At 42.0% G+C, this 11,563-nt stretch overlaps 2 protein-coding genes across 4 annotated transcripts in view; one reads left to right on the top strand and one right to left on the bottom strand.

Moving 5' to 3' along the window:
• Window positions 1-6: 6 nt before the first annotated feature.
• LOC107159587 lies at window positions 7-2,833 on the top strand. 2 transcript variants are annotated; one of them, XR_007344836.1, is made up of 3 exons: window positions 7-335; window positions 1,404-1,482; window positions 2,244-2,833. XR_007344836.1 is itself a non-coding variant. In XM_048796571.1 (3 exons), exons 1-3 carry the CDS (start codon window positions 41-43, stop codon window positions 2,307-2,309), a joined length of 444 nt encoding a protein of 147 aa, XP_048652528.1. In that variant the 5' UTR covers window positions 7-40; the 3' UTR covers window positions 2,310-2,833. The 2 variants fall into 2 exon arrangements, 1 of the variants encoding a protein (XP_048652528.1); XM_048796571.1 differs by having other exon boundaries at window positions 1,400-1,482.
• A 2,280-nt stretch (window positions 2,834-5,113) lies between these two features.
• The window catches only part of Hprt1 (hypoxanthine phosphoribosyltransferase 1), a 64,247-nt gene continuing 57,797 nt past the window's right edge, over window positions 5,114-11,563 (bottom strand). The window contains exons 9-10 of one of the 2 annotated variants that reach the window (XM_048796574.1): window positions 9,743-9,853; window positions 5,114-5,439 (exon numbers count right to left, since the gene is read on the bottom strand). The gene's annotated coding sequence lies outside the window, so the exon portion shown is untranslated. Of the gene's footprint in view, window positions 9,854-11,563 lie in introns of both variants that reach the window. The other variant, XM_048796573.1, reaches the window with a different exon arrangement.

Below are 11,563 nucleotides of genomic sequence, written 5' to 3'. Positions count from 1 at the left end.
GGGGGGGGGGGGAGAAAGCCCTTTCTGATGACGTATTAGAATGCCACCCACTGGACATCGAGGAAAGCTCGTCTTAAGTCCCCAACAAGGAAACAGGTGGGGATGTGGGAAAGGAGTAAGGGGAGGCAGAAAGGGGGTTGACTGCCAGCTACCCCTAATTCTCTCAGCGGTTCCTGGTAAACCGGCTCATGTCCTTGAGTGGAAAGCACTTTTGACTTCAGGAAAGATTATGGGGCCCTATTCCCGCATATCCCCTTCCTTACCTCTACTGTGTTGCGGGGAGCTTTCCTGGACTTCAGGTATCCAAGAAGGATCAAGCGAGGCCTTTCTGGAGGGTAGGTGAACCCAAGGCGATGTGGAGGGCAATGACCCTTCCCTAGGAATCTGAGTCTGCGGCCAGCAGGGACTGCAGTGACCTGAGGACAAGGCCCTGCAATGAGGCTCTGTGTTTCTAACTTATTTTTTCCGCCTCTCCCCAAATCGGGCCCCAGATTTCTACCCCGAAGGTGCGACACCAACCACACCTTTGTCACTCTAGAAAAATCACAGGAGGTCCCACTGGAAAGGCATTAGCTTCACAGCTCAGGACAGCACCTGAACTGTCAATTCAGGGGCCCTTCGTGATTCCAAACTTGTGGGCAGGTGCTATCGCTAATTAATGCTGCACATCAGCACCTCCACCCCTCATTTGACTGGCCCATTAAGCCTTTGGTGAGAAAACGGGGGAGGGGGGTTGTCGCCTAGGAACTTCACAGTTGACCTAGAAAAGAGGACTATCCCTATGAAAATCACTTTAGATCTGATTTTTTTTTTTTTTTAATCTGAGGCCTGGTCAGGTAAATGACTACTGGCAAACAACGAAGGGAGGTGTGGAATCTTTTCCCACGTCTTTTTGTCATCTTAAAGGACAAAACCAAAACTTGCACACGCACACACGTAACCCTCTTGTTGCTATGAGACACCTTGTAATAGTCTTCCAGAGGGGCCGGGCGTGGGACCCTAATTTCCAGTTTGGGGGGAGACCCAAGGTTGCGAGTAGTCTAGAGCGGAGAGTCTGGCTCCAGCCGCGCGAAACTTTTGCTCTCCCAGACTCCCTTGCGCCTGAGCAATGCAGTGCGCGAGGGAGGCTTGGGTCCCTTCGGGCCAGCGGGGTCCCTCAGGCTCCCAGGGGCGCTGCGACCTTGAGACCTCTGCAGGCTCTTGACTCCCTTGCCGCTGCGCTGCTATTCCCGCCCCCAATGGCCAGGGCCCCTCCAGCCCGAAGTCCCCGGGCGCGAATGGCGAACAGGTCTGTCTTCCATTGCACTGGGGGTTGGAATAGGACCACCATGAGATTCCCCTTCTGCAGCTAACCAGCTTCCCTTTTTTTTCTTCCCATTCTGTATGGTTCTCCTTCGAGCCAGGAGAGAGTGCCGCCCAAACTTCCTGGAGGACCTTGTCCACGCCATCTGGCTCCCTTCAGAGGGCGCCTGCAGGATCCAGGTGAGGCACCGATTGCGATTGCGGACCAGGAGGGGAGGAGGGCAGGGGAACGAGGGATCCTAATTTGGGGGCGTTACCTTCCAGAATCTGGGCGGCCTCTCTCAGGGCTCCCAAAAGGTGCCCAAATTGAGCTCGTCCACACAACCTCCTGATAGCATGGTGCCCTTCTGACTTAAAACATTCCTTCCACCTTTAATTACACAAAGTTGCAGTATGCCTAGATTTTCCTCCAAGGACAAAATTCTGAATAAAACAATATTTTAGCCGAACATTTCTGTGTCAGTTAAGAAGATGGCAATTCGTTCCAGACTATAAATTCTCTTTAACAACTCCCTAAATTATTTTTAAAAATTGTTTTGTTTTTCAACATTGCTAAATGTGCAACATAATGTATGGGAGACATATAAAGTGAATCAGTGTATAGTCAGCTGATTAATTGATCCAGCTTTACCACCCTCAACTAGACACCTTTCCATTGTTTGCCCAATTTTTCCCAACACATGGTATTTGTTAGTGAGGAAGCTGCTGGACATAAGGCATTGTATAAAGTTTATTAGACAGATGTGCTTCTTAAAACAGGAAAAGTTTGGCCTAACTCTAAATCTAAATAGACATTTCTATAAGTTGGGGGACAAGATATACAGGTTACTTTGATAAAGTAGAATTAAACATAATTTTGTAAAAACTTTAATCACAAGAATATTTTTTGAAGACATCCAACATCTCCAGTTAGCAGTACTGATTTTTTTTTTCCAATCAAGGAACACTACATCAACACTCTTGGCGGGGATCTGGACATGGAAGACTCCTGTTTCAAGAAAATATAATCATCTTTCAAAGGCTGTAACTTATATGCATTTCTAACTCACTAGGTATTGAAAACCACCCAAGTGTCCCACCATAGGGGAGTAAAATAGAATCAATCACTCAGTGTAATATTATACATCTTTAAAAATGTTATTGGAAAATGTTATATGATCTGTAAGTCAAAAGAATCCTCTCCCACCATTTCTTCCTGCTGTTCCCCCATACCCATGCTTCTTTGTAAAGTTGGCATGTAAATTTGTTTTTCCCACCAAATGAGTCAGTCACAATGGGAATGTCAATTGATTTGAACAGATGTGTGTCAATGTTACGTGGAAAAATAGATGCCAATAACCAGGGCCACAGGAAAATGCAGTGGTTCCAACTCTGTAACAATTATACCTACACACAAACAAGGACAAATGTGGAACCCCAAATAGGAAAACAGTTGCATATTCTCCAGTGTGGGGAGATGGAAGGATTGTATACTGCTTTTGATTTCAGTTAATACAGGCAATGTCCAATTAAAAAAAAACCCTAATAAGGACTCTGCATTGCAAATTATTTTGCTGAATGTTTTAAAACACCATGCCTGTCAACCCATCAAGGCAGAAGGAACCACAGGGGATTGGGTTTGTTCCATGAATCCTGGACTGTAGAGCTCAGGGCAACATTGGAAAAAACATGATCCTATTAGATGGGAGTTAACAGGCAGCTTTCCTGAGAGACTGTGCAAGAGGAAAATAAAAATAGGTTCAAAAAGCATGCTTGAAGCCAGACACAGTGGCCCATGCTTGTAATCTCAGCAACTGGGGAGGCTAAGGCAGGAGAATGGCTCTTTCAAGGATAGTTTCAACAACTTAGTGAGACCCTGTCTCAAAATGAAAAATAAAAAGGGCTGGAGATGTAGCTTAGTGGTAAAGCACCTCTGGGTTCAATCCCAGTAAAACACACACAAACACACACACAGCATGCTTGGGGAAGATCAATGAAAGTTTATTGACATAAGTTAAAGTCTAGGACTATATTCAAGTTGGCATAAATTTCTAAAGATCTGTCTTTCCGTTGGCCTGCAGTATTAGTCTCATAACCCTAAAGTTTCATATACGCTTTTATACTTTATTACATTATTCTCAAATGAAAAACAGTATATATACACCAGTTGCAGAAAATGTGTATCTCCCCGCCCCTGTACCCCCACTCATGCCCATCCATTAGTTAGTTACTGCTTACTAAATGAAGAAGGATCTCTGGATTCTTTCCTGATAACCACCTATCCCTGGCTCCACAATTGATCTCTTTAGTAAATTCAAAAGGGCTTAAGCCCCATGAGAATAGTAAATTGAGTCATTAGGGAGGAGCCCAGAAATAATTCTGCTTCCTGTGGTTGCTGCAGCCCTGGAGCACTCCCCTTAAACTATTGAGCTCTAGAATCTGAGCAACTGGTGGGAGAGTGGGGTGGTGGCCCTGCCTTCAGCACTAGAGTCAGGAAGCCAAAAACAGTGCATGCAGCAGGCTGAGACTTGGTTACTTTGAACTCTGGCTCTCCTGAGGCAGCACCCTCACCTGTTCTCAGTCCCCAACTCCACTCCTGGCCAGACCCTTGTGGCAGAGATACAATCTTCAGATTCATCATAATTCCAACATCTTGCTTTGTATGGTGCTTTTACCTACTTTTCCAGATGCTTTCCTATCTATTATTTGCCCCAACCTTGAAAGATAAGTAGAGTAAGGCAGAGAAAAACAATTACAAACAGAAAACTAGGATTCCTGGAGGTTAAGGACACATCAGAGACTAGCTTCTAGGACCTCTTCCTCTAAATCTATTAATCAGAACTGACTACACAGTAGTGACTGGAGTTGAAGTAGTTAGTATGTTTTGTTAGAAAATTTTCAGATTAAGCTGATTAGTCCAGGTGAAACTGATGATCTGGACACTTTCTGGGTGAGGCCCATGATTAGCCTCAGTATCACTAACTAATGATTGTAAGTTACCCAGCTGTGTATACAAGTCAATGGGCACAAGCCAAAAAAGTATGATTTAAATTCATTTGAAATCTTTAGCCCATATTTAATATTTTCTATAGATTCAGCCAAATTGAGGGAAAGCAAATGGAATGTCCAACCATAATTGTTAATTTAGTCCCTCACTCAATAGTACCTTTTTTGGCTGTGATAACTGTAAAAATGACCTAGAAGCCTGTAAAATGCTTACAAAACAAGTTTTAAAAATCAGGGCCAGAAAATCCCACAGACTCCATTAACTGAAAACTAGGAGCAAAAACTGGAGGGAACATACAAAACAAATATTCTTGTTGCTTAATGGTGGTAGAATAGGACCAAAAGTTTCTCCTTTCTGTACTTTTCCATGTATTTTTTTGTTGTTGTCATTGTTGTTGTTATGCTATGTTTTTTTTTTCACACTGTCAAACATAATTCTCTAAAAAGTCTTTAGGGGTCATGGGCGATACAGCAATTTTGGGCCAACGATGCAGAGACCTCAGACATCTCGGGGATCATCATGTCACGAGATACCACTGTGCACTTGTGACAGATTGATAACTGAAAGGTCTGGGAGCCACTCATCTTCATAGCAATATGTATTGTAAGTATTACAAGATCAATCAATGAAAAGATCAGGAGGAAATTGGGTGCCATGCAGTGGGGAACTGAATGGTATTCTCATAGGAGTTTAGTGGAAGTGTCTTTATCTTTTAAATTTTTATTTAGTGAATTGAAATTTACACAGGGCATGTGATTTTATATTCAGGCTAGGATGTTAAAATGAAGAATTTAGGCTCAAGAAAACAACTGGAAATACATTAGCTGTAAGCATTATAGACACAAGGTCATCTTTAATGTGTTGACTCCATACAAGTAGCCAAGAAAAACATGAAACTGCGTGAACAGAAAGTCATAAAACCAGAAAAATATTTTCATTTCAGTATTTTTAAGGATGGAAATTGAGACCATCCTGAATGGCCAACAACAGAGGATTGACTAAATAAAATACAGTGTATTTAATACAATGGAATAGGGTGCTTTCATCTAAACTAATATTTCTAAAAATAACTTTTGTGACATAAAAATGTACTCACGGGCTGTAGATATAGCTCAGTTGGTAGAGTGCTTGCCTCACATGTACACAAGGCCCTGGGTTCAATCCCCAGCACCACCAAAAAAAAAAAAAAAAAAAGAAGTATGGTAAAATGTTTAGTGATAAAAGAAACACTTTTTTTGTTTTTTCCCTTCTCTGAAATATAATACATACAGAGCATTCTATCTTCATAGTTTTGTATCAATCTCCAGATAAAAGGCTAGGGGGAAATACATCAACACTTCATAGTGGTTATCTCTGAGTTATGATCTAATGTGTGATCAAAGAAAGATGTGAGGGGCTGAGATTGTAGCTCAGTGGTAGAGTTCATGTGTGAGGCCCTGAGTTCAATCCCTAGCATGGGGGAAAAAAAAGATGCTGAACTATTTTTGCGATGTGTTCCTAATATGTAATAAGAATGTATTGGGAACATTTTGCATTTGTAGTTTTGTATCAATAATATGGAAAAAAGGCCAGGAAGAAGTAAACCTAAAGTTTGAAGGTGGTTACCTCTGAATTGTAGCACTATAAGAGATCAAAGAAAGATGCTAAACTGTTTTTGCGATGTGTTCCTAATATGCACTATGAATATATTGGGAACATCTTGCATGCATAGTTTTGTATCAATATACAGGCAAAAGGATGGAGGGCAGAAACAAAAAATAAATCTAGTAGTAGTTATCTGTGGATTGCTTTCATACTAAAAGTAAGGTGCAGAATTATTTTTGCAATATGTTCCTGAATATGTAATATAAGTATATATTGGGGACATTTTGCATGCATAGTTTTGTATCTCTCTATGGAAAAAAGGCTGGGAAGAAATATAACAAAATGTGAACAGCAGTTATGCCTGAGTTTCTAGTATCATAAATGATGCTTGTTTTTCTTTTTATACTTTTATGTATTTTCCAAGTAATTCTTGTATAAACAAAATGTGTTACTTCTATAGCAATAATAAAGCTTATTTTATTTTTAAAAAGAGTTTGTATTTAAGTTCTCTTAAGAAGTCTGAATCCTTGACCTGGGGATGGGGGAAAATTCCTGTTTGAGCATCAGTGAACCTAGAATACATTTTCAACCTATCTTGGAAAACCTTGCAAAGCTTCAGTTGGATTTACAAGTACAAATGTGTCTTTCCATTTGCTCTTGGCAAAAGAAAAAGTCTACTTTAAAAATATAACCATGACAGAATAATAATAGTAATATTGCTAAACAGACTGCTATCTCCTGTCTAATCAAAGGAACACTTTAAGAAGTAAAGAAAGTTGAAACAGGCTCCTTTTCCTCTAGGAGCAATTCAGGAAGGCGGTGCTTGGATACTTGCCCAAGGTCTCATGACACACTTACCAGTTTGGTACACACCTGCATGCCCCCTGCATTTCCCCACAAATTATGTCAAGCTCCATTAAATTGGGTTGGAGGGCACATGTGAACTTGCCCCCGCCCCACCTGCCCATTTTAAGCAGTCCTTGCTCTGGTAAGAGATGAGACAGAACTATTTGGTAACATACCCAGCCCATGATCTGACAAGGCACCTACCAAAGGTTTTAATATCCCTCAATTGCACCACATTAGAAGAGGAACTAGGGTTCCCCCCAGCCTTCTAAAATCACTCTGGGGGAACTGTTTTCCCCCAAAGAATCATTCCTAATCTAGCAAGTCCATATCACTAGACATTATTTTCAAAATATATCTGTCATACTCCTTAAAGCTGAAGTCGCACTCGTGAGGCAAAACTATTCAATTATAAAGAGATATTCAGGGGCTGGGGCTATAGCTCAGTTGGTAGAGTGTGTGCCTCACATGCACAAGGCCCTGAGTTCAATCCCCAGCACCAAAAAAAAAAAAATTCAGACCATTCTTCCTGTGTCTTGATGCTATATGCCCTCATTTTGCTTAGCAATAAATAACTACAGCTCAACTTGTCCTTTTGCTGAAATGTGTACGCTTCTCTTTTAAGTTTTTCAAAAGCATTTTTCCTTATCACATTATATTAGAGCATATTGACTTGGTACCTAGCTCTGTAGTCCTTAACTTGTGGGAAGGGAGAAGGATGGGAGAGAAGCAAGGGTTAAGGCAATCCTGAGCCAGAGAGGCCTTGAACAGTGGAATTCCTTCCTCTGTCTGCCACCTGGTACTGAGCAGGAATCAGCTGGGGCTTTGACCTTCTTCTGAGCCATGTCTGATCACACAGAAAACTTGCTTTGCTAAGCTCAGTGATCCAAGTGGCCTCCTCTCCCCTAGGCCTCAATCTGGTTACTGGTAAACAAAGTGTGTGAAACAGGGGTAGAGTATGGGTGGGACCCTTTCCTAAAGGACAGATCTCATTTCCAGGCCTGAGAAAGAGAGAAATCCCCTGATTTGAGCACTGATCTTAACCCTTCTCATTTACCAGTGAAAAAAAAGATCCAGCTCCTGAATTTCTGAATCAATAAAAATTTCTAGAATTTGGTCAGTGCAGAGTGCACTCCTCCTAGTTGGGAGTATTCCAAGAGAGGCTGGGGGTGGGGGAGGCAGGGAGGGAGGGAGAGCTTCCCTTTGCTAACAGATCAATCCGACTCTCATTTTACAGAAGAGGAAATGGAGTTACAGAGAGGAAATAACTCACAGAGAGAAGTCATGCAGAGAATTGAGGGCAACCATAGAACGTGACCCTTGGTCTTCAGGGCTCTTTCCAGTATAATACACTGGGTCTAAAGGACAAAAGGAGCAACCCAATACAGGGATGTGGGACTTGAGAGGACAGGGGAGAACAATCCAGGAAGGGGGAGCATAGCATGAATACAGCACAGACAGGAATGGATGCTATCTGTCACCAGAGTAGTTAGAAGATAGCCTGGAGGAAACTGTCAAGGTCAAGTCTTGCTTCTCCTCGTGGCCTTTGCATACTTTTAAGGGTATAACAGGGTTTCAAGGGGTGCAACAGCCCCTCCTCCCCCAAATATGGCAAGATTTCTTAGGGACAGGTTTAATTCAGTAGTGAAAATTTTAAAGCATTGCTTTTCTGTTAAAGTGAGCACAGATTTAAAAAGATAAAACTGAGACCTTAAAATCATTTCAAGCTTGTTACAGGCTCCTCCAGGCTGTCCTGGGACTCACACTCCAGTCTCATGCTGACGGAGTATTTATGCACTAGTCTCCAGACATTTGGCTTTTTGTTTTTCCTGCCAGTACCAGATTCTCCTTGTCTTCTGATAACAGCACCCCTCCTGGGTTCTTTCCTTTTGGGGAACTGCCCCTCCTCCACTGCAATCAAGGGCTTTTGCAAGGGCTGCCAATCACAGGAAACGGTTGAGCCTCCCACCAGGCAAGAGACCCAAGGTTGACCAATCATAATATTCCATCCTCCTTTCCCTGGTGATTGCCCTAGAGAAAATTCACGTGACCCCAGCCTAATCAATCAGAGTACTTGCCTGGGATTTATTTCTTTTTTTAAATACTGAAATGGATGGAGTCTCTCTTCTGAAGTTTCTAAACCTGGTGTTGTATCAAGCTAGGCCCTCCCTTACCCTGTTCTACCATGTCCACTATGGGAGGACCCATACCAGGAGAGGGACAGAGACAGAAACACAGGATGATGTTGTTTGTGTCCCTGGACCCACACTGTTCTGTGTCCAGCTCCTCTTCCTTCCCTCTGTTACCAGAGCACATGTTTTCCTTTTTAAATTTTAAGCCATTTTATTTAGTTATTCCACAAATACTTAACTAAAGTATTCTAAGTGCCAAGCACCATTGCTGGACCTGGAAATAGAGTGGTGAATGAAAGAGGTATTTGCAGACCCTGCTGTCCTGGGTTCAGGTGCTAGATTGGGCCATGCTTCTATCACTTGCAACTGAAACAATGCTGCCTGCCAGATCAGGGAAGACTTAACATGCTAGCTTAGAGACTATTACAAGCAACAGGAGTCTGAAAAACTTTTGAGCAGAGGAATCACATGCTCTAGATTTGAGGCTGAGCCAGGTTGGAAGGAGTGACTACTGAAGGGTTGAAATGTGGTGGTGGTGGGGATTCTGATTTGCTCAATTAAAAAAAATATTCTCATGAATCAAGGTATCTGAAGGAAAAGAAGCTCTCAGGAAGTGTTCCAGGCCCAGCTCCTGCCCTCCCTCCCCTCAGTGGGTCATTTGTTCCAGCCTTCCCTGATTTGTTCCATTTTCTTGTCCTTTGCCAGTGCCCTGGACTGACATTGGGCTTTGGGGCCCACTCAGCACTGGATTCCCGCCCCCCAACACACACACACACACACACACACACACCTACACACACCTACACCTATCTGCACATGGAGTCCATGTACCACTGACAGTAACTTGTTAGCTGAGGGGAAGGCTGTTGTCTCCCTGCCCCAATCTACTTACTTTTATGACCCAGTCCAAGTGCTTCCTTCTTCTGAACCTTCTTTTAACTCTTTCCAGTGTCCAGTGTCCAGGCATTTGCTCAGAGAATATGATTTTTTTCAGGTGTGCTTTCTGCAATTCAGTAGAGTTATTCATACTAGCCAAAAGGTAGAAGCAACCCAAATATCCACTGATGGATGAACAAATTATATCTACAATAGAATACTATTCAGTCTTAAAATGTGCTATGGTTTGGATAAGTGTCCCTCAAAGGCCCATGTTGCTAAAGGCTTGGTTCCCAGCCTGTGGTACTATTGGGAGGTGGTGGAGACTTTCAGAGGGAGATTCTAGTGGGAGAAAGTTAAGTCATTGGTGGCATGCCCTCAAAGGGGATTGTGGGGCTCACAGTCTCTTCCTTCTTCTCTCTCTACTTCCTGTTATGAGGCAAACAGCTTCATTTGCCACCTAATCCAGCTATGATGTGCTCCCTCACCACAGACCCCAAAACAATGGGGTCAACCTACTGTGAACTGAAACTTCCCAAACTATTAGCCGACACAAACATTTCCTCATTTTGAATACCTCAGGTATTTGTTACAGAAGTGGAAACCTGACTAACACAAAAAGGGAGAAAAGTCTGACACATACACTACAAATGAACCTTAAAGACACTATGCTAAGTGAAATAAGCCAGATACAAAAGGACAAATATATAATTCTACCTATATGAGTTTTGTGGTTGTATGAGTATTCAAACTTTTACAGACAAAAAGTACAATGGTGTTTGCCATGGGGGGGGGGTAGGAGAGAGAGGGGTGTTAGTCATTATGTACAGAACTTCAGTTTTGGATGATGAAAAAGTTCTGGATAGTGGTGATGATTGCACAACAGTGTAAATGTTTAAAGCCCCTGAACTGGACACTTAAAAATGATTAAAACGGTATTTTTTTTCAGTGCTGGGGTTTGAACCTAAGGCTTCATGAATGCTAGGCAAACAAACACTCTACCACTGAGCTACATCACCAGCCTGAAAATAGTCACTTTTATGCTATGACGTGTATGTTACCACAATGTTTAAAAAGCGCAAGAAACTCTCTGAGATAATAATAACTAAAATTGGGGCAGGGAGGGCAGATGTGGCTTAGCAGTAGAATGCTTGCCTAACATGCATATGAATAAGGCCTGGGTTCCATCTTTGCACTGCAAAAACAAATAATAATAATAACAATAATTTAAGAACTCATGTTTTCGTGAATTTTTTTCTACGCATGTGTACAGATAAATGTGTTTTTTCTGATTTTGTCCTATAGACACCCTATTAATTTAAAAATATTTTAAGATATTTTGAACATAAAGCATATAAAATAATAATGCAGATGTGTATAACTACTCAGCTTTAACAAATTTTAACTTTTTTCCACATTTGCTTGATATATTTCAAGTCTTTATTATGTAATATTTTGTATATACAATATTATTTAATTTGTATGTAACATTAAAATGCACACTTGAGAAACCTTCATAACACCCACTTCAAATGTAGGGTCCTATACCCATATTTTTTAATGTACCTGCGTCCTTCCCCAGGTCACTCCCATGCCTTTTGCTATTTGCATCTCCCTCCCCAAGAAACACTATCCCGACTTTTGTGTTACTCTTCCCTTGCTTAGAAAACATATTCAGCTGGGGATGTGGCCCAAGCGGTAGCGCGCTCGCCTGGCATGCGTGCGGCCCGGGTTCGATCCTCAGCACCACATACAAACAAAGATGTTGTGTCCGTCGAAAACTGAAAAAATAAATATTAAAAAATTCTCTCTCTCTCTCTCTCCCTCCCTCTCTCAC

Source organism: Marmota marmota, unplaced genomic scaffold, assembly GCF_001458135.2.
Source record: "Marmota marmota marmota unplaced genomic scaffold, marMar, whole genome shotgun sequence".
Lineage (NCBI taxonomy): Eukaryota > Metazoa > Chordata > Mammalia > Rodentia > Sciuridae > Marmota > Marmota marmota.
The sequence above is the reverse complement of the archived record's forward strand: the minus strand, read 5'-3'. Positions and strand labels throughout refer to the sequence as shown.